The sequence below is a fragment of the Microtus oregoni genome, unplaced genomic scaffold, assembly GCF_018167655.1.
Source record: "Microtus oregoni isolate MIOR12 unplaced genomic scaffold, Mior012 000053F_ref0000044, whole genome shotgun sequence".
Classification (NCBI taxonomy): domain Eukaryota; kingdom Metazoa; phylum Chordata; class Mammalia; order Rodentia; family Cricetidae; genus Microtus; species Microtus oregoni.
The window spans coordinates 14,421,521-14,443,744 of record NW_024543829.1 but is presented as its reverse complement, the minus strand read 5'-3'; the positions used below and the strand labels follow the sequence as shown (position 1 = coordinate 14,443,744).

Genomic DNA, 22,224 nt, shown 5'->3' with positions numbered 1-22,224 from the left:
AATCTGGGCTATGGAGACACTGTCTAAAACCAAAACCAGCTCCATTGAGAAACAGGTCCCAGTCTGCCTCCTGTGACGAGGATGTAAACAAACTAGAGGGCCAACTAACACCACCTCTTTCCTCCACGTGCAACAGGGTGGTGAGGTCGAGGCTGTACCGGACCCCGCGGCAGCACAGGGACAAGGAGCCAGGGGCCTTTGGCTTTCAGAGAAGAGACAAGCTGGAGGCCCCGGAGAGAGTGCCCTCAGCTTTGGAATCAACGCCCAATCCATATCGGTGGGAGCCCAGAGAGTGAGCGAAGGGCCACACTGGGCAGGGAGGCAGGATGGAGAGGACACTGACCCACAGTGCCCCGTGGGGGCTTTATTTTGACACCACTTTGTTTCAATACAAACAGTGCTGAAAGAAAGTCATGTCCCCCTCTGGGGAGGGATGAGGGAAGAGTGGTCTGTGTTGTTTGGGAGCCCAACCTGCAGTCCACAGGTAAGGTTGGGCCCAGACTGCCAGCATGGCAGGGGAGACGGCACCAGGATGACACAGTGCATGGCCCAGCTGTCAGAGTCCTCCAGCTCTCACCGACTGGTAGGGTGCTGTTCAGGACCCCTAAACCCAGAATGATGCAGAGGACAAAAGCTGAGCTCTAGGGACTTCTCTCAGAGCCTCAGCTTCCTCAGCCAGTAGCAGGTTCCTAGCATCCAGGTAGGACACACAGGTGGGACCCGCCATGAGTGCCAAGCAGGACACAAAAGAATAGACTCTCAAGCATAGACAAGGGGTGCTATGACCCACAATAATGGTAGATAAAGGTTTTCAGACACCTAGGCAGAAGTCAGCCTAGGGACAGTGGTGACAAAGGAAGATTGCTCAAGCCTCCAGGCTGATCCTAAATAAACACTTTAGGAGCCAAGCAAAAGTTCTAGCCCTTAGTGAGTTACCAGGGTCCTTCTCACCCATGCCTCCACCAACATAACAGCAGTGGCAAGTCCAGAACTTCTCCCTGAGGGCTGATACAGCACAACTCTTGCTAGACCTCCCCTGTCTCTAGAAGACGAGGCCCAGACCCCCCAGACCACCAACAAGGATCCTAGAGCCCGCAGAAGCCTTATGCCTTCCCTACTTGGGGAAGAACTAGACCCATAAAGTCATCCTGATAGAACTCCTTCCCTCACTCCCAGTGCAGCAGGCTAAGTTAGCAGCAGCTTTGGAGCAGGACTGGAAGAAAGAACACTAGCGTGGAGAGGAGAATGAGGGCGAGGACAAGGACTCACTGCACAGGCAAAGGACAAGGACTGATGCTGACCACTCCCCTTGCCCAAGATCCTCCAAAGCCACCCAACTCATACACCACACACAGAAAGTCAACAAATGCCCAGATTCACAAGGCGAGCAACCCTGGCCTGGGAATCAGGGTTCTTGCTGTCACCACCACAGGCTTGAGTCATGGAGCCTGGATCAGTAGGAACCGTAGCGATCCTGAGTGGGGAGAATAAAAACACAAAGTCAGAGTCTCTAATCTGGAGCAGCTCCCCAGTAACCACAATACCTCCCCTGCATACCCCACAGCAGAACAGGGCCGGGGACCCATGTTGAGAGTATGCGATGCTAGCAGGGTCAAAGCCACCTGGGCACTAATGAAAAGGGAAATCCTGCCAGTTCTCACAGAACCTGGGAGGGAAGACAAAGAGAAGTAACAAGCTTGGCCAAATCACCTTAGGGAGAGGCTCAGTCCAAACACAGAGATGGAAAATAGCCCTGCCAAGAAAAGCCAGTGCTCTCTCCAGCTGGCGGGGCTACTCAGCAGGGTCTGGAGAGCAGAAGGCAAACCTCCGAGCATTACATTTCACATCTCTTCCCGGCCCAGCAGCCCAGCCTCACCTGTAAGGAATTCATCACACCACTGGCCAGCACAGCCATCTTGCCAGCCACAGACTTGACACCCTGCTTAAACTGGGCAATGTCAGCTGTAGGAAGTACGTTCCCCAGAGATACAGTTCCTGTAAAAGCAAGGGAAGGTGTGATCAAGAGCCCCGCAAGAAGCCCTTCCCAGCTACAGGGCCTTTAGCTATGCCCTACCACACACTGGGACCCTACCTCCTCCATGAGCTCCATCCATGTCCCCAAAAAGGTCTGAGGAGCTGATGGCACTGCTGCCCGAGAGCTGCTGTAACCGAGACCTGGCTTCATACTGTGGTGGAGAAAAGGCAAGGTCTAGGCAATCTTTTGGCCAGGGATAAAAGAACTGATTTATGCCCAACCATCCTAATGCAGGACAGACAGAGAAGGAGCTCAGGCTGCTGAGTAGCTACCAAGTAGACAACTTCACCAACCTCAGAATCCACTTCTCGACCAAAGAACATGTCAGATGAGATGGCTTTGGCTCCTGCAAACTTCTGACGCGCTTCACTGGACTCAAGCCCTGAGCTCCGGCTCTCCACTTCCCTCCGGCTTGTGGATCTGTGGGCCAGTGCAGAGTATCTTGGTCTCTTCCCATTGCCACCAGGGGAAGCAGAATTCAGAGACCAAAATACATACCATAGCTTTCTGGCCATGGAAACCATATCAATCCTGTAACTCTGGGATGCAAGAACCTTTCCCCTCCAAAAGAATAGCAAGAGGTCCTCTCCTCTTTCTCAATTCCCTCCATCAGATGGAGTGGGAATGCGGTTTGGAGGGCTTAGGCTCCGCACTACTGTGGCTCACTAAGGTGCAGAGATCCCATCATTGCTGCCATCTGAGCCCTACTCACAATCTGAAGTGACTGTGTGTGTGCCTGGCTTACACCCACTCTCCTGCATGACTATCCAGTGGCTGTGAGCACTCTCTCAGAATCACATCACTACACTGACAACACACAGGCTCTAGGCTGGGGCTTCTAGAGTCCACTGAAGTTATTACTCATGGCCAAGTTTACAAATGGATTATCTATGGTAACCTGCCAACAAAACATTGCTTCTCAACAATGGAATGCATTTTGGTTTTGGTTTTAAATGCCTAGAGATGGCTCAGTGGTTGAGAGCACTGTCTGCTCTTCGAGAGAACCCAGGTTCAATTCCCACCATCCACATGGCCACTCACATCTGTCTGCCAATTCCAAGGCTTCTGACATCCTCACACAGACATACATGGAGGCAAAACACCAATGAACATAAAATAAAAATAAATTCCTTAAAAAAAAAAAAATAAGGGGCTGGGCAATAGTGGCACACACCTTTAATCCCAGCACCCGGCAGGCAGAGGCAGGGGGATCTCTGTGAGTTCGAGGCCAGACTGGTCTACAAGAGCTAGTTCCAGGACAAGCTACAGAGAAATCCTGTCTCGAAAAACAAATAAACAAACAAAGAGCCTAGCAGTTGGAAAATACGGGTTTGATCCCTGATACTGTAGTCAATCAAAACATGAAGGCTAGAGGCATATAGCCTTTGGAAGGGACATCAGAAATGAAACAGAAAATCAGCCCCTCCGACTATAAAATAGAACCCAACCTAAAATAGCTACCAGGCTGGCTGTGATAAGCACAGCCCTAACTACTGAATGGTCACTAGCTATATGTGGTTATTTACATTTGCTAAACTTTATTAAAAAACAGTAGAAATTCAGTTTCTCAGCTGCACTCAACTACTGAACATTCCCACCCCTGCACCACGTTATGTGAACATGAACAGCACTGCCCTGCCCACACTACCTTTCTGAAATGGGCCGGATGCTGGAGATGGTTACTTCGGGTTCCTTCTCTTCTACCCTGTCCATACCCCAGGTCACATCTGAATCCCAGCGGGTACCAAAAGTTTCTCCCAGGGAAAAGGGGTTATCCTTGTACCTAGGGAGACAGCAGAGTAGCTCAGAGAAACCTGAGTAGGAACACAACAGGCAAGTCTATGCTCCAGCAATAGTCTTACTTTGGGGGTCCGGAGGCGAAAGTTCCAACATCATCAAACAAGTCAAGCTGTGACCGGGAAGATTTTGCACTCAGTGGGGTTTCCTGCTCAATCACTTGCATCTCAGACAGCACAGAGTGGGAGATAGAGCTATGGAGAAAGCACAGCAGGCCGAAGGCTGGTAATGACATCAACTGTTCACTGCCCAAGAGTAACAGCCTGCTTAGGTTGATGGGTTTTTCCCCGAGCACTGTCCTTGCCCGTGCACTGCACTGGACCAGCTCAGAAAGAGAACTGATGTGAACTGTCTGAAGTGGCCTGGGAGCATGCTAACACACCAGCTTTGTTCTCTCAAATAGCTTTTCCCTGGCCAATGGCTAATAGTTGCCATCTTAATAATGTACACCAAATGGCGAGTGCTCATTCTCCCTTCTTCCCTTTTTGGATTTGGTTTGTTTTTTTCTAAGGAAACTGGCTATGTGACCCAGCTCCTCCTCCCTCTGCCATTCCTGTATTGAAATCAGAGGCACGAGCCACCATGCCTAGCTCCACTGCCATCCTTATTCGAAGCCTAATTGCAAAACGGACTATTATCCTTCCTGAGACACATGTGCAGAGCACAAAGCAAAGGATGAAAACACCCAGATGATTCTCATGGAATCACAGCGAGTCCTTAATCACCCTATTTCTTAAGAAAGAAAAGGAATGAAGAGGAAGAAAAAGGAAAAAAGGGCTGAGCGGTGGTGGCGCACGCCTTTAATCCCAGCACCCGGGAGGCATAGGCAGGCAGATCTCTGAGTTCGAGACCAGCCTGGTCTACAAGAGCTAGTTCCAGGACAGGAACCAAAAAACTACAGAGAAACCCTGTCTCAAAAAAAAAAAAAAAAGAAAAAAGAAAAAGGAAAAAAGGAAGAAGTGCAATTCCTAGTACAGGGTCTGGCCAATGCACCAAGACCTGGCTCTGCCAGGGCTCCCTACACCTCACTCTTGTCAGGATCTACTTCATTCAAACAAACTCACTAGAATATATAGCTTCCAAAGTGAAGTACTCCAAAGAGTCGATAAATTGCAACTGGATTTTAAATAAGGTAGATTAGGGTTAAGTAAGAGATTCTGCTTTACCTGTAATTAAAAAAAGAAAAAAGGAAGAAGGAAAGAAGAAAGGAAAAAAGGAAGAAGGAAGGAAGGGAGGGAGGGAGAAAGGAAAGGAAAGAAGGAAAGAAGGAAAGAGAAGAAAAAAATCACAAGGGCTAGAGAGAAGACTCAAAGGTTAAGAGAACGGGCTTCTTTCCCAGGAGACTCATGTTTATTCCCAGCGCCCACATAGCAGCTCACAACTGTCTCTAACTCTAGTCGCAGGTGATCCAAGGCTCTCTGTGTTCATGCGCTTCACATACATGCATACAAAACACCCCTAAACATCAGAAAATGAATTAAAAAAGAAAACACATCCAGGTGTGGTAACACATGATTGTGATCTCGACACTCAAGAAGTAAGGCAGGTAAAAACAGGAATTCAAGGTTATCTCTGGCTGTATAGGTCACACCAGCATGAACTATGTAAGATTGCATAAAGAAAACAAAAACAAAACCAGCCTGTTTTAGCCAGCCAGGACTACATAGTAAGACCCTGTCTTAAACTAACAACAAAGCAAAAACAAAAAAAACAGGGCTCACTCCCTAGGATATAGTAGGAAAACTGACTCCAACAAGTTGTTCTGACCTCCACGTGTGCCATAGTCCCATACAAACATACAAATAAAAAAATTAATAAAAAAGATATTTGTCAATGCTGGTAAGATTGCTCAGGTGGTAAAAAGCATTTGCTGCCAAGTCTAATAAATTTCTAATGATAATAAGCCCAAAGCCTCCTAACAAAAGGAGCCAAGGCACCGGCTAATCGCAAGCACAATCCAGTCAATGGCACCAGTAAATACTCCTTTTTATTATTATTCTTTTCTTCTTTTTCTCTTCCCCCTTTTTATTCATTCATTCATTCATTCATTAATTCATTCATTCATTTTTATGTGCCCTAGGCATGAAACAGCTTTGGCCACAAAGACAGGCATCAAGCTAGGATGAACAAAGGACTCCATCTGCTCTGTCCCTGGCTGATATAAGACAACACCACCACCAAGGTGTCTCTTTGCCCATTGCCAGGGACTCTTCTTTCTCTTTTGAAATAGTGTCTCCCAGAGCCCAATCTGACTTTGAACCCCTATGTGGCCAAGGGTCATCCTGAACTCTTGATCCTACTACTTCCACCTCCCAAGTTCTAGGACTGTTGTGTACGTCACTATGCCTGACAGATAAATTTTTAGCCCAGGCTAGCCTCAAATTTGCTCTATAAGCCAAGAATGACCTTGAACCTCTGATCTTCCTGCCTGAAGTGCAGAATTACAGACTTATACCAACACACCAGTTTTATGTAGTACTGGGGATTGAACCTAGCCTTCATGCATGCAAGACAAGCACATTACCAACTGAGCTTCACCCCCAGCCCTCAGATATTCTAATTTTTAAAAGATAAAAATCTAGCAGGGTGGTCATGGCATATGCCTTTAATCCCAACACTCGTGAGACAGAGGTAGGTGGATCTCTTGAGTTCGAAGTCAGCTTGGTCTCCAGGGCAAGTTCCAGGACAGCCAGGGCTACAGAAAAACCCTGACTCAAAAAAAAAAAAAAAAAAATCTATTGCTATCTTTAATTCCAACAACTGGGAGATAGATAAGAGGCAAAAAGATTTCTGTGAGTTTTAGTCCAGCAAGGATTACACAGGAAGACCATCTTAAAACAACAAAAAATAAAACACTATTACAGAAACCTCTGATTATTAACTCAAAATGCTTCAGAGAACTGATCTGCTTTTTTAAAGCAAGTGCAGGAACACAAACCCTGCAGTTCTGAAACAAAGGGTGGTGGCTCACACTTTTAATCCTAGCACTTGGGAGTCAGAGGTAGGCAGATCATCTCTGAGTTTGAAGACAGTCTAGTCTACATGGTGAGTTCTAGGACAGCCAGGGCTACACAGAGAAACTGTTTCAAAAAAACAAAAAACAAAAGGACTCCCCAACCAAAAGCATCTGAAATGCGTGGAGTCATTTGAGGTATTATAGTATCTGGTACAAAAGACGGCATTTAGTGGGCAAGGACTAGGAAGCAAAAAAGCCCCGAGTTTCTCAGGTCTTGGAAAAAAAAGAACTGTCCAGCCACTAAGCAGCCTCATCAATTAAGTGTTATCCTGTTCACTCAAGCAACTAACATAATATGGGCCAACCACTGTGCCGAGTGCCTGAAGTCAACCTCAGAGGAAGACTAAGGAAGGAATCCTGACGTGCTGGGTAAGGTCTGTCCAGATTCCCAGAAAAACAATGGCATTTCTCTGACACACTGGGGCCCAAGCCTCACCTTCGAGACACCAAGCCCATGCCCAGCCTTTCAGCCTGCTCTCGCTTCTTTCCTTCAAGGTTCTGTAGCTTTTTCTCCTCCTTTTTGCGGTCAATCTGGAGCTCCTGGTAGGCCAGACGCATGGAGGCAACCCTGGAGGGAATGAACAGTTGCAGGCCGCCATCCGTGCCACCTGCCACCAACCCCCACACAAGCCACGGGCACCACAGCAATCACGCACATGGACTCCTCTGCCTCTTTCTTGGCATCAGCTGCCTGCTGCTCCCGGAGCTTCTCTGCCACCTGGGCCTGCCGCTCAATCTCAGTAAAGCTCTGGTTGCTCACCTTCTGAGCTCCCAGGCCTTTCTTGGCACCCAGCTGAAGAGAAAACCATGTGATGTGGGGTCTTGCCTGCCAGTCTCCTCAGTTCCCTCCCAGTATGGTCACTGTAGTCACACCCACAGGGAAGGGGGTCCTCCTTAGGACCAATGAACATGGCTAAGACAACAGCGATTTTGCTAGAGCTTCATGCAACCCACACACAGGTCTCAGGGATGAGGACAGCAGTTAATGCTGACTGGGGCCTGCTATGGGCCAAGCACTCTAAGTACTATATGTGCTTGATCTTGCTTACTGCCCAGGAATCCCCTTAAGATGAGCATTTTTATATCCCTTTCATAAACAAGATTCAGACAAGTTAGGACCTTGGTCAGTCATATAGCTAGCCAGGACATGAGAAGAACTGAAGGAGTCCAATCACCCTACAAGACTGCCTCTCCCCACCTACCCCTTTCTTTGCTGCTGTAGGCTTCTTCTTGCCAATAATGGAGCTTTTCAGTTCTGTGTGAGGAAGAGGATGGACATGAGATAGGACAAAGGAAAGTCAGAGAACATGGCTCAGTTCACACCATGCAGTTTCAAAGCAAGAATATCTAAAAAGAATTGCTTCAGCTGGGAAGACAAACTGCCACCACCAGTTCCAACCAAGACTGTTCAAGCCAAAGACAGACAAGGTTAGGGGAGCTCGCTGATGCCCAGAAAGTAGCAGTAGGAGCCTAGACCTGAAGCACCAAAGACAAAGTGCCCAAGCCAAGGCTGCTCAACAGCCTCAATTCCTGGAGCAGAGAGAGGGCAAGCAGGGGACAGGCTTCCCAAACCACTGGTTACCTCTGGCAGAAGAGGCCCCTTTAGCTGACAGATACATGGACTCTGGAGAAGAAACAGACTTGTGGCTAACGAGGGCCCACCCCAAAAGCTTCCTAAAGCTCCTGAACCTAGAGGCTTACACAGAGCCTATTTCAAAGCTATGCTAAGCCTTCCCACAGAATTAGCTGGACAGTCACTCCACTGGCTTCCTGCCCCAACCCCCAAGAGTCAACGGAACAAACCAAGGTCAGCAAAGGGATTGTTTACCCTAACCAAGTCTGAAGGCCACTAAAGAGTAGAAAGGCTGGACTTTGAAAGGACAGTATGCCTCTAGCCATGAGCAGCTCAAAGCTGCCCCCACACCTCATGAAATGGGCAGAACAAGCCAACCCCGCCTGACACCAGGGATTGGTGTCCAGTCCCATTCCAACCTCCCCATACCTTGGCTAGATCTACCCCCACACTCAAAATGACAGCCATCCAGGCTTGTCAGCTCAAAGGCCCTCAAGTCAGTGTGGCAGTCAGAACTTCAATTCCAGGTCCCACCCCAGAGGGTCAGTTGCTCAGTCTCCTGTGCCCAGCTCACATGACTAGGCAGCAGATTTAGAAGACACACTTGAAGCAGACTCTCTCCCTGCCCCCACACCTGCCAGCTATCATACCCAGAGAGGTTTGGGGTGAGGTTCCAAGGAGGTCGGTGTTAGGACCATGCTCAGGTTCTGTGAATTCAATGACAGGAGATGGTAAGGGTCACTGACTTCCTTCTGCTTGCCACCAGAAGATATATGCCCACCCTTCCTCCAAGAACTAAAGTGAATTCCATTCCACCCAAGGACACAGGAAAACCTTCTCCCAACTCCTATGTCTTTGGCCAAGTGTTCTAAACGCTAGTCCTTTTCCAGGTGCAGGCATTTGGTTACGATCTGGGCTGAACTCACGTGCCAGGCTACTGCTCTCTGAAGGTAGTGCTGGTTGCTGGATCCCTGAAGGCTCAGTGGCTGCTGTATCCCAGGCAGAGGCCTAAAAAGAAAGCCAGATCCCAGAAGCCTCAGTGAGTCCTCCTAAGAAGCTACACCTTACCTGTAAGTGGGTAGGGGGCACTTAGCTCTTATGTCCCAGGTATGAGAGAAGACTAGAAATTAGCAATTATTGTCACAGTCACCATGGAAGAAAAATGCAGAAAATAGCATCTTTAACCCCCAGCCGAGCCTTTCCTTAATTGATAAAGCATTAACAACTCTTACCTATTGACTAGGCACCAATCCAAGGGTGCTCACAGATACAACAGGTTCAGTTAGTCACAACAGGCCCTATGAAGTAGCTATGTCTCCTTTAGAAACTGAGGTTTTGCCAGGTTAAGTGACTTGGCCACATCAAACAATACCAAGCAGAGATGCTGAGGTGTGACCTGAGACTCTTGATTTTAATGACCACTGCCAGGAAGGGTGAAAAACCTTTCTTAAGGTGGGTTACAGGAGAGGGAATCCTTATTTGTCTCCAACTACTGTTCGTTTTTTAAAAACCTAGACATTGCTTAGGGTCACTGAGATCTCTTGAGCTTTCACATTATTCTCTACCACCAGGGCCCATTTGCACACCCATAAATAGGAAGAAACTCTGGGCCTACCCAACAGGCAGTCTGAACCACAGACCTTCTCTGAGGTATTGTACCTAAGCAAAGAATGTATGTCATGATCACAAAAGGTGTAGCCTTGGCAAGTAAAGCATTTATCAAAGGAAATGACCCTGTGGTACTCACCTGAGTGTGTTCTGTGAAGAAATCAGAGTCTTTCTTCTCTGGAGAGTGACTAGGAGCACTGTTCATACTGTCTATCCAAAGCTGCAAGGATGGAGACACTGGAATTCAGGGCTGGCAACACCTCCTACCCCATCACCCTAAGCCAGGAACAAGCACTTACATCAGTGCCATGCCTCGCCAGAGCTGCACTCCCCAACTGCTGAATTTTCTCTCGGTACATCTGGGCAGCTCGGCTGTTATATTTGGTGTTAGCATCATTGGCCATGCATCCATGTTGGCGGAAAAAAGCAGTCTAGAGAGCAAAAAGAATGTAGCACATATGTGCAAGTACTCTCAACAAAGCAAACTGTATTCACACTACAGGAGATACTACTCAACAGCTGGGTTATTCTTTCTACAGGACACACACTAACAACAGGTTTTCATGGAGGTAAAATTCCTTAAAAAAAAAAAAACTTTAATTTTCATTATTATGTGTGTACCACAGTCAGTGTGTGGAGGTCAAAAACAACTCTGTGTTGAACTCAGGTTGCCAGGCTCACACAGAAAATATCTTCACTCATTAATCCATCTTTGGAGGTGCTTCCCTCCTCCAAAAAACAAAACAAACAAAACAAAACAAAACAAAAAAACCACCATGCCACCTCCCACCCTCTGAGACAAGGCCATGAAGTTTAGAGTACTGAGGAAAGTATGCAATTACCACACTAGCTCTCCTCCCTCCGGGAGCCCCCAGAGCCTCAGCTGACTAGAGACTACCTGTCCAGGTCAGTTTCTCTCCTCCCTCCGGGAGCCCCCAGAGCCTCAGCTGACTAGAGACTACCTGTCCAGGTCAGTTTCTCTCCTCCCTCCGGGAGCCCCTAAAGCCTCAGCTGACTAGAGACTACCTGTCCAGGTCAGTTTCTCTTTATGCCTCTCTGAAAGAAGTGTGCATGGCGGTGTTACAGAGCTGAGAACGCTCTGAACAGAGAAAACACACTCGCTCCTGAGAAGTCTTTGAAAAGGTAAGTACCCAGGCAAAAGGACGGGGGGTGGGGGAAGATAAAGAAGCTTTACCGCATTGGCATTCCCGCCGACCTGCATACACCTCAGCTGCAACCAGCTCCAGGTCAAATCCAACTCTGTCGACCTGTGCACAAGGGCTGTTTGTTACCTACCCGGTGATACCAAAACATGCTTCCCTGTCAAGCCTACACCTGTCATTTCGCCTCGGGCTTTTGTGGGTGTCCAGGAAGCCATCAGTCACTGTTCCATTTCCTCCTCGCTTCCCTGTGTTTGAAATCTTTGCTCTTTACCTAATACAAAGGGTACCAATTATTTCTGAGAAGGAGATCCGAAAGGATGTCGACGTCTAAGAGTGCTCGGAATCGTACTGGAGACCTGTTGAGCCAATCTGTCTGCAGTAACAAAGTCAATGCAGCTGACTTCTCCCCTAAATCGATGCTGAGTCTCAGGTTAACCCTGAGAAGGGGTGTTTGATCCAGACTTTATGGCTACAAGCAAACAGAGGCGGATTCACCCCCCCACCCCCCGCGCAGTAGGCCAACAGAACTCCCTCCAGGAAGTATCCAAACACAGAACTCAGAAAGGTTCAAGGGAAGGCGTCCTTTCAGCCCCTGTGGTAGCACAGAGCCTACCTGATAAAACTGAGATGGACACCCAGGGAGCGATGCACTCCGGAGCAGTCAATACACAAAAATACACCATACGTGATGCTGGCCCAACTTGGGCTCTTGGCGCCACAGTCGAAACAAGCCTAAGTGGAAGAGGAGACAAGTAAATGGTTAGGGCCTAGAGTGAGGCCCAGCGCTCGAAACCACAAGAAAGCCTCCCACCTCCGTCCCCGCCCTCCCTCGGGCCCCAGAGGACAAGAGACGTCTTCTCCGCCCGCGACAGGACCCGTGCCCCGCCCTCTCAAGCACCTTGTTGGTGGGAATTGCACGAAGCCTCTTAAAAACAGCCTGGATTTCGGTCTTGCTCGGCTCCGCCGCCATTTTCTCTCCTTCCCAGATACAACCGCGAGCGACAGCTCCAGCCACCGGCCAATCCGCGGCGGAGAAGGCGGGCTCACCGCGCCGCCCCCGCAGGGCCCTGACCCGCCTACGAGTGAAGTGATTCGACCAGATCTGGACCAATGAGCGTCGGGCAGACTAAAGCATGACGTCAGCAGCCGGGAGCTCCACAATGGGCCTGAGAGTGAACGCCGAGGCGCGCCCGGCCAATCCGCAGCCGGAGCGGGCGACGGCTCGTAGGCTGGCCCAAACTTTCTTCTTAGTCGCTGCTGGACGCAGGGAATACCGCAGGACCACTGGTTACGGATGATGGAAGGCCATGGCCACAACATGATGAGTTGCCGATAGATGAGTAATGGTTAACAGTCGCCCGAGTACTCCTAATCCCATCGGGAAGACACTGGCGGGGTTCCAACCCTGCTCACAATCCAGCAACCGGACTGGAGCAGAGGCCCACACACTAAAAAAAACCTGATCTCAAGTCCCTTCCAGTCCAGGTTACATTTTTGAAATTTCAGGGCAGATACCAGGAGGCAGTTGCCTGCCCAATCCCGGCTCCATAACACATACTGGGCCCACGAACCTCCCCCATGACTCCCACCAGCTTCAAGAATGGGGTATCAAAAGACGCTCACAACACTAGATGGTACTTTTATTCTTGATCAAGTTTAATACACACTACAAGTCACAAAATAGGACGCTGCTAGCCCCAAACTACATTCTCCCCAACCTCATCCTCAGGAACTCCCAGTTTAAGAACTGGATCCCCTACTCCTGGGATGACACAAATGCTCCCGGGGAGGCTCAGGCACTCCAACCTCCCTTCCTGCCTCCAATTTAAACTCTTTTGGCCTCTTTCTAGACGCAGACCCCGCCCCTTCATGGGCCCTCAGGCATCCTTCCTCTCCGGAAACATAACAGCAGCAGCACATGGTCCAGCGATCCTGGAAGGGTTGAGCTTTGGCTCTGGTTGGAGGGAAGCTGCAATAGGACTGTCAGGGCACTCAGGCACCCACACATTCCACATAATTGGCGGGGTACAGACCAATGCGGCCACTCTGCAGCTGGCCCTGGCACCAGCCCTGTTCATCCTCCTCACTCATCTTCAGCAGCTCTTCCCCTGAAGAAAGACAGATCGGTCACTGCCAGAGGTCAAGGGCTGAGGGGATGGAACGCCCAGCTCAGATCAGGATAGGACACAGCCAGCAAGCTAACCTACCCAACCCTAGACCCCAGGGAAGACATCGTCAGGCCCCAGCTGGCTGGACCCTGAACAGGCTGTGAGAAGGGGGTCTCTGGCTTTCCTTTCCTACACCCTCTGCTCTATCAGGTAGGACAGGCTGAAATGGAAAGGAACATGAAAGCCTCCCGCCCCCGCCCCCCCCCCCAGCATACCTGCTCGGAAGCTCAGCTCATCTGCTTCCTGGCCAGCATAGTCATAAAGCGCCCGCACCCTCACCCCAGTGGCAGCCTTCCGGGGGCTCTCTTCATCTGACCAGTCCTCATCCTGCCCACTGCTAGAAAGGGAGACACAAAGGGGCGACTCTGGACAAAAGCGACCATACTCAGCTCAAGGCAAAGGTTTTGACACTTGGAGTTACGCAGATGGGAAGGAGCTAAATGAAAAGTCACACTTTGGTCACCATGACTGCAAATGTAGGCACCATTCTGTGCACGAACCTGTTATACAGCCAAAACATAAGGAACGTGAGAAACCTAAACCTCTGTGAGAGGACCCTCGGGTACTGCTGTGAAGGGAGGGGAACCAGCAAGGAGTAGAGCTGTTTCCTTCCCAGCTCTTACCCTGGAGATGCTGGGCATGCTGGGGACTGGGGTGGGGGTACAGTGCCATCTCTTGTAGGTACAATGCTGGTCAGGGTAACCTCATCAGGGGTCCGGCCACCCTTCTCCTTCCGGCTGATTGCTCTCTGTGTGTCTAAGGACCACTCCTGTGGAGAGAGTTTCTAGAGTCAGGCTGAACTGTAACCATGGTGGCAACAGAGCCATCTGGACCACCTTAACTTAGTTACCCCAAAACCCTGTCATCTTCTCGGGGCCTGCACTGAGCCCAGCCCACCTCCAAGCCCCACCCAGCCTGTAACACCTGCCTCAAACTGTGGCCAGTTCATGGCCATGCCAGGTCCATGTGTGCTGCGCCACCAGCGGAGATCTTCCTCATCGCTAGCAGCCTCAATGCCCTGCTGCAGGTCTCGATGGAGCTCATGGAACCTACGAGGCACTCAATCAGAGAGAAGCCCGAGCTCCTAGAATTCCATTCAGCCCAGCTAGAACCCAGAGGAGTTGAAGGGCAGCCTCCCTCCAGGGTGCAGGCCGTACTTGTCACTGCTGGAGAGGTCAAGGTGCTGATGCAAGGTGAACAACATGTCCTTGAAGAAGAGAAGCCGCTGGCGTTCCGCAGCCTGGCAGCTCTCAAAGGCCTGCTCCATGTCCTCCATGTAGCGCGGGGTATAGCGGTTTAGTTCCGCCAGTGTCTGCTCATAGTGGGTTTTCATCTGGGTGAGAGAGTAGGGAGGCAATGAGGACAGACTGCCTTCTACTCAGGACTGCACCAGCAGTCACAGAGCACAGCCACCAGCTAGCCTTGGAGCTGGGGCCAGGGGTGGGGTAGGCAGTCCAGAAACTCATTTCCTACCCTCAGGGACTGACAGAGGCAGCCTAACAGGGAAGTGACATTCAAGTCAAACGCCTATAAGAATCTGGTTGGAGCAAAGGACAGGGTCAACCTACATGATAAGGTGAGAGAAATCAAAGTAGTCTTGAAGGAGTTGTTACAGACATGATACCTCTCAGACGGGATGGGATGCTCGAGGGAAGGGCACTCAGGGCAGGGGACAGAGTGTGCAATATGAGAACTGGCCCCAGGTAACTAAGGCCTCAGCTGCCTGAAACCCCAGCATTCCTCTCCTGGGTAAGACATCACCTCCGTGCATATACATGCCTGTGCTCTGTGTGTGTAGGCCACATGTCAATATAGTGTGCCTTTCTCAGCCCTCACAGCCATAAGACAGGCTGGCCACTGAGGTCCCGGGATCCACCTGCCCCATCCATTCCCAACATACATACACACCCTTCTGTCACCTCCCCTTTACCCACGTCAGCTGCCTTGAGCCCAGCAACCACTTTACCAACCAAGCCAACTCCCAACCCCAAGTTCCTCCTTTATGTTGGTTTGTTTGTTGAGAAAGGGCCTCACGACAGTAGCTTTGGTTGACCTACAACTACTTGTAAACTGACCTAGTCTTTATGTGGACCAGGCTGGCCTCAAACTTACAGAAACGCACCTGCTTCTGCCTCCTGAGGGCTTGTATCAAAGGGTGTACCCTAAGACCCAGCCCAAGTTCCTGTTTACATAACCATGACAAGCAAGAGCAGCATCAGGGATTAGAGCAGGAAGAGCCTAGGGTCTGGAAAGGCAGACACCCAGGAAGCTTTGCCAGGGACCTGTACCTTCTCTGCCTCCTTGGTGCAGCGTCCAACTCGTTCCTGCAACTTTCGAAGCTGTTCCTGGGACATGGAGCTGTCTGCTTTCGCGTGGCTCTCCCGGGTCTGGGCTGTCTTCTCATCCTTGCGTGCTGTGTAGTAGCTCTTCTTGGAAGCTTCAACCTAACGTGCATGAGAAAAGCTCTGGATTCTAGATGCCACGCCCTGGTCCCGTGCAGCCCTGGAAGGCTCCTGCCTCCAATATTCACAGCTCCCAGCCTCACCTCCTTCAGCCTCTTTAGCCAGGGCTTCTGGGCTTTACGGAAACCATCCTCAGCAGCCCGGCTTTCCCGAAAGCCACCCAGCACTGGCCGGTGAAAAGCCCCTCGCTGCCAGGTCCTCACACGCTCGCTGTCTGGACCGTGCAACTTCTCCCTCACTTCCAAGTGTAGCTCGCTCAGCCGCTCAGCCGCAGTAAAGAAGGCGTGCCAGGCCTTCTCCAGAGTGCCATATTGTGGGCCTGCAGAGGGATGAGCTTGGGCCAGATGGGGTGCTATCAAATATAACCAACCCCTAGAGTGTCCTACTCTGAGTGCCAGACAGAGGCATGGTAGGAGTGGGGGTGCAAAGCTGAACAGCAGCAGTATAAGGTGCTGCATTAGGAGTGCCTACTCTGTACCCTGATGTGAGTGATCTCATGAATTCTTGCCTCCAGTACCACCATGGGGACAGTGCTACTACTGCCATCATGGAGAGGCAAAAACAAAACAAAAAAACAAATAAAAAAAAACCCTAAAGCCTAGAGAAGTCAGGTTAAGTTGTCCAAAGCATCACATCTATTATTTAGCCAAGATAAACCCAAGTCTGCTGTACAAACTCTGTGCCTGGGACCTTCCTACCCAGCCAGAAGACCTACACTCCACAGTTAACTCTTTCTAGCTGTGTGGCTTCAGGCAAGTCCCTTCTCTGATCTTCACTTCTGCTCTAGAAAACAGGGGACGGAGCAGAAATATAGATCCCTCTTGCTATGTATGCTTGAGGTCTTTCATCCCATCCCTAGCACCCACAAACATCAAGAAACAGAAGCTGTCCTGAGGGTACCACCCTTACAGTCTGCTAGGCCTGCATGCTGGCTCACCCTTCTCGACAGCTCCCCTCCACTTGCGGGCCCAGTCAGACAGCTGCTGGGCATAGGCCTTCTCAATGCGGGCACGTTCTTGGAAGCAGTTAACCAGGTCCCCACACAGCCTGTGCCCATCCTCAACCCGCTGCACCGTCCGTCGGTAGTTGCCAGCCTGGGGCACATAGGAGGGAGGGCTTTATCAGGGAGAAGCCGCCTCTCCAGCTGGGCTGACAGGTCCCTCCCCCATAGGTGGCAGAGCCAGAGAGAAAGGGACAGTTTTCGCCAGTCCTAGTTACTTACCTCCCAGAAACTGCCCCCTAAGGCCTCCCCTCCAGCATCCTCTTCTGGAGCCATGGTGTCCCTGCAGCACAGAATGGTGGCAGATGTGGTGCTGTAGAGACCAAGTTAGGAAGCAGTAAAGTGAGGCCTGCAGTTTGGGGACTAGGAAAAGACCTGCTCATAGTCAAAAGCTTTGTCCCACTGCCGTTCCCACCACCCAAGGAACCATCAGAGCAAGGACTGAGTAACAACAAGCTAGAAGTCCTCAAAAGGAGGCAGGATAGGGGCAATGATGGCAGCTCCTAAGTTCCCTGCTCGCTCTAGGTTTACCCTCCTCAGTCCATCGTCTACATACCTGGGGTCTCCAGATCACTTCAAGGACCCGTGTCCAAGTCTACGACTCTGCCTTGAAGTTAACAAGAGCACAGAAAGGGGTAAGGGTTGGGAGCCTCCAATGTCCAGGGCGGTGCCCAGCTCCTTCCAATATAGCAACTGCTGTCAGAAGTACCAGATTCCAGGCTGAGAATGCCAGGCGGGTCACATGATCCAGCAGGGGATTAGGTGACAGACAGGGGTAGGTGGTGGGCAGAAAGTCCCACACTCCTACCATAAACGAGGACTCCTGCCTAACTAAGGCCCCTTGAACGGCAAGGCAACCCATGACCAAACCAGTCCAGCTGATAGGTGCCCAACGCATGGCCCCTGCAACTGTGCATACTGAGCAGAATGGAAAGAGTGCCAGGAGACCTGGGCCCTGCCACGACCAGGAAGGTTCTGGAAAACTGTGTTGTACTGTCTTGAGGGAGCCTCGGTGCGCCCTAGTTAAGATGGGAAGCCCCGTACCTGGTCAGCACCTATGCTATGGCTGATGTAAAACTCAGACTAGGCAACGAAGCAGAAACACTTAAAAGATCCGTCAGTCGGAAGGGGACACTCACTTGCCCCCTGCCACCACCACACAACATCCAGGGAAGCCTCAAAGGGTCCTGAGACAACAAACAAAACTCCATTCTTCCCTCAGAAGGCCTAGGGTGGGGCTTCATGCACAGCCAGTAAGAAGAACTGTGGAGGACGGCAAGATGAATTTTTGTCCCAAAGGCTCTCTCCCTCAGGGGGTAGATGACACAGCGACATGCAGCCTCCTGACTTCTCCCTAGTACCAACTGCCTCTTCGTCTATAGAAGGAAATTGCTTTCTTCTCTGAGATGGCCTAAGGCCTAAGGGACAGTGGGTCAAGAGGACGAGTGTATGAGATTGCAGCAAAGCAGAACTCTGTCACAGTGCTCTCTCTAAACTGGTAAAGAGGCCATCTTCCCCACTCCTCCATCCGCGGGGCTCCCAGAACTGCTGGGATCCTGGTCCCACTGTGTGTCCCATAGGTTGTGACCAGACTGTCCACAGTCACTGACAGACTTCTGCAGTTTCAATTTGTGTTAACCCAGGCACTAGAATCAGTGGCAACAAGGAACTGTAGGCACAGCTCAGAGGTAGAACATGCTCCGAGGTCAGAGGTTCCATCACCAGCACCAAAAAGGAAAGAGGAATGATGTCCCATCTGAAGACCAGAAAGCCTGCTGGCTATGGCAACCCTGAAACAGGCTGGCCTAACTGACTTCCTTCTGCTGCTGGCAGGAGGGGACAGGCCTCTCCCTGGAGACCCCATTAGCATAGAGGCATTGAAGCTCCCAGGACCCAGAGCAACTCCCCACCACCCTAACTAGCTCTTCACCTTATTTCCTCTTGAGTCAACCCCATTGTCCAGAATGGCTTGCCAGTAAGATGGGGAAAGAAAGAACAGTAGCTAGAAGTCATTAGGCCTTTGGAGCTGTCCTAGAGAACCATCCAGGCCTGGGGCTCCTGCCTACTCCAGCCTCCCTGCCCAGGCTCCCAGGAGACCTGCCCCCCACCCATTCCCTCTCCCTGGCCCCAGAACAGAGCAGGCTGTGTGTGTGTGGGGGGGGGGGGGGGGTTGGCACAGCTCTTTCAGACCTCACAGAGCAAACACAGACTGGATCCCCAGGCACAGCCAGGCCCGGCACCCCAGCTTCATCTAGCTATGGGGGTGGACCTGGCACCTTGGTCCCTGTTGAGGAGGATTGGCACCTTGCGCCTCCTGACATTAGCAGAGACTCAAATCCGAGTAAACACACTCTACTACAGCAAGAGCTCAGAGAGCAAGAACAGGTAGTTAAAATCTTCCCAGCCCAGGACCTCCACCTATCCAGGCAGAGGAGGCTTCTGGGCCATCGGCAAGGTCTCTTCTCAGCTGCTGAGCTGAGAGTGCTGGGCTTCAGGAGAGCGCACGCTCCCTCCACCTGAGCTCCAAAGGCTTCGGCCCTACTCCTCTTCTACACATAAGCTAGCCCCCACATTTTCAGGAGCTGGGGACATGGGTCTGGGAGAGAGCAAAGCCACCCTGCCCTGCTCAGTCCTGTGTCCTGAGTCACACAGGCTGCGTCCAAGGGCTTCGTCAGCAGCCTCTCACAGTCAGTCGGTAGACCTAGGTTAGAAGGCGCAGAAAGGGGTAGTTGCTGATCCAGAGAGGGGCGCGTGGAATCAAGAGACTGGCACAGCCTTTTGGAGGGTTGGGGGAGGGGTGGCGCAGAGAAAGGGGGAGGAGGCAGGGCCAGGGAGGGGCATAACAAAGGGGCATTTTTGGAAACCCGACCTACCAGCTGAGGTGCCTGCTCGCTAATGACGCACTCCTAACCTTGAGCCTCCACACCAAATCTCGGAACCCTTGGCCTCCACCCTTACATACAGCGCCACTCGACAAACCACCTCCCGATCCCAGAAGGCACGGTGATTGAACAACTCCGAGCTGGTGGAGCCAGCCACACAGACAGGCATAGCCAGGCCTAGACATGGACGCTCTAGGACTTCTTGGACAAACTTGTTGAACTTGGTCTCGCTGGGGAGGTGGGACCAGCTGGTAACTGCGGAGGGGAAGGGCCGCTGCCTGCCAGGGCTAGCCGGGCGGTGGACTACAGATGGTGGCGCGAACCGGGTGGGGAATCCGGGTTTTCTACAGAAGCTCCTTCTAGGGCTTCAGAACGAGAGCGAGGAGAGCAGTTTGGGACTCTCTAAGAGCTTCAGGAGATGGTTTGCTTCTCCAGCCTGGACGCCCCATTACTCCCAGCTGGCCTGAAGAATCGCCTCTTTGGCGTAGATGAGATGGCCTTGCGTTCAGTGGCAACCAATGGCCGGGGTCTCCAACGCGGGAGTCCGTCCCATTGCCAACTTCAGGAGTCAGAGGACCAAAGAGCGAGCTAGAGCCACGGCACTGCCGCCGCGTCCCCCGGCGTCCCCTCCAAGGCACTCACCGCGTCCTCTCAGAGCCCCTCGGTGGGTGGGTGGGGGATCCGGCCACGCTCGGTCCGGAGTCTTACCACTCCTGGGTTCGGGCCACCGCCTCCTGGAGTGCGCCGGGCCCTCCCCCGGGAAGCCCGGCCCTCCGGGCCCGCCCTCTCCGCGCTGCCGCCTATCCAACCCCACCAACAGCATCCCCGCTGCGGGGACTGCAGGCATCCGGGCTTCGGGTGGCTGATGGGGGGGGGGGGCATAGGCTCTGCTCCCCCATGCAGAACAGGAGCCAACTGTGGAAGGTGGCACTGCGAGTGAGGCTAGCAGAGAGCTATACTTCAGTTTTGCGGCTCTTCGGTCCTTGCAGAGCCTGAGAAGCCGTTGGGAGCGAACCGGAGCCTGCATCCGCATCACTGGGGTGGGATAGGGGACATTGCTGCATTACATTCTCAGCTAAGAGCACCTTTCTTAAAGGTTAGCTCCGGGGAGGCTCACAACCACCCCTCCTTGTAAACATTAGGATTCTTCTGAAGTCAGAAAATGAGGCTTAGAGAGACCTTCAGCGGTTTGCCCACGATCTTTAGTCTGGCAGAAGCAGACTGTAAAGCCATGCCTACCTAGCATAGCTCTGCTGGCCACTCTAGCGTGCATTCAGGGACCTGGGACAAACGCGGTGGGGGTGAAAAAAAAAGCATGAATTCTCCCCCCCTCCCCCCGTCTTCATAGTCCCAGATTTTGTACCTCGATTCATATCCTTAAATCCCTTGGTCTCTTCACCTCCCTTGTCCAATGTAGACTTTTTCCGAATCGTCACGATGCCACCCCACCCTAAATAGATCCCTCCTTCTTCACTCCCCCACCCTTAGCCTCTCGGGATTTCAGAGCCTGTGGGTCTGTTATTTATATCCACTGGAGTGGTCCAAGAAATGTTCTGAGGCTGACCTAATCGCCACCTGCTTGGCTTCCTCGCCCCTCCTGCTCTCTTCCGAGCCTGGTGACCCAGCAGCGGTGCCCTGAGCCCAAGCGGCAGGAGAGAGCGCCGGCCAGCGGGGTCCCAGACCTCTGGTGCTCAGGGGTCCTCGAGGTTGGAGAAGGCAGAGGACCGCCCCTAGGGGACCCCGCGCACTCTGGAAGCCACAGGCCTAGCATTCTCTCTCCTGCACGTACATTTCCAACCCAGCCCCCTTCATTCCCTTAGAAGTGTGAGTACGTGCGCGCGGAGTTTTAAAAGATAACTTTAAAAATAGCAAAATCGTGTTATTTCTAAATGCGGAAGGAATCATTAGTGCGCTCCTTGCTCAGTGGAGTCCACTTACAAAATGGGAAGGGGTGGTGGGGAGAGGCTGCTGAGGAGAAGCAACACCAGCAGCTGGAGGCTGGCTTGGGAGCAAGAGACTGTCTCCCTTTATATCTATCACCTTTGGCCTCAGGACTCTGGCGGCATTGTAGCAAATCTCGAGTAGTAGATTCAGACACCTGAGGATGAGGTTTCTGAAGCCAATTTTAACACACTCACTCTCTCAATGGCTTGGACAAATCTTGTCTCCTTATCTATTTCTGCCTCTATAAAACCTTAAGGGTAACCCGGCTGAATGACCTTCCGCTGGGCTGTGTGCCCATCTAATTAGCTATTGTAAAACAGCTGCAAAAGAGAGGGGCTTGGGAAATGTCTAATCGCAGCCATCGTGTTTTATATTATTTGGAATCAGTTAGCATCCCACCTAGCGCCTAGGGGCGTTTAGGCATCCAGACAGAAAGTGTGAAAATGCAAAAATGAAATTAATTACAGAAACAGCCTACTAAAAATCCTCATTAAAAATAATGTTGGCACCAGGCTCTGGGATGTACAGAAGTCAGGACATAGAGACTCAGGAAACAAGGCTGTTCAGACCACAGGG

The 22,224-nt window shown here is 51.4% G+C and overlaps 2 protein-coding genes and 1 non-coding gene across 12 annotated transcripts; all 3 read right to left on the bottom strand.

Annotated features, from left to right (window-relative positions):
* Positions 1–339: 339 nt before the first annotated feature.
* Positions 340–12,242, bottom strand: Arfgap2 (ADP ribosylation factor GTPase activating protein 2). 3 transcript variants are annotated; one of them, XM_041637472.1, is made up of 17 exons: positions 12,091–12,242; positions 11,806–11,924; positions 11,225–11,297; positions 10,329–10,460; positions 10,169–10,249; positions 9,348–9,429; positions 9,072–9,128; positions 8,431–8,472; positions 8,051–8,103; positions 7,505–7,641; positions 7,285–7,416; positions 3,898–4,026; positions 3,684–3,818; positions 2,329–2,455; positions 2,093–2,186; positions 1,877–1,995; positions 340–1,474 (listed from the first exon to the last, which is right to left on the bottom strand). In XM_041637472.1, exons 1-17 carry the CDS (start codon positions 12,160–12,162, stop codon positions 1,454–1,456), a joined length of 1,605 nt encoding a protein of 534 aa, XP_041493406.1. In that variant the 5' UTR covers positions 12,163–12,242; the 3' UTR covers positions 340–1,453. The 3 variants fall into 3 exon arrangements, with proteins under 3 accessions (XP_041493406.1, XP_041493407.1, XP_041493408.1); XM_041637473.1 differs by lacking the exon at positions 8,431–8,472; XM_041637474.1 differs by lacking the exons at positions 8,431–8,472; positions 9,072–9,128.
* Positions 5,900–6,041, bottom strand: LOC121437717. The gene has a single exon (XR_005973001.1). It is a non-coding gene; the product is annotated as a small nucleolar RNA SNORA48 (small nucleolar RNA).
* Positions 12,243–12,812: 570 nt separating the features above from the next.
* Positions 12,813–21,157, bottom strand: Pacsin3 (protein kinase C and casein kinase substrate in neurons 3). Of its 8 annotated transcripts, none has more exons than XM_041637765.1 (10): positions 21,068–21,157; positions 17,045–17,105; positions 16,760–16,916; positions 15,906–16,141; positions 15,649–15,804; positions 14,518–14,693; positions 14,289–14,409; positions 13,984–14,129; positions 13,576–13,697; positions 12,813–13,300 (listed from the first exon to the last, which is right to left on the bottom strand). In XM_041637765.1, exons 2-10 carry the CDS (start codon positions 17,096–17,098, stop codon positions 13,185–13,187), a joined length of 1,284 nt encoding a protein of 427 aa, XP_041493699.1. In that variant the 5' UTR covers positions 17,099–17,105; positions 21,068–21,157; the 3' UTR covers positions 12,813–13,184. The 8 variants fall into 8 exon arrangements, with proteins under 8 accessions (XP_041493699.1, XP_041493695.1, XP_041493696.1 ...); XM_041637761.1 differs by having other exon boundaries at positions 17,045–17,135; positions 21,068–21,125; XM_041637762.1 differs by lacking the exon at positions 21,068–21,157 and adding an exon at positions 20,347–20,495 and having other exon boundaries at positions 17,045–17,135.
* Between the last annotated feature and the right edge of the window lie 1,067 nt (positions 21,158–22,224).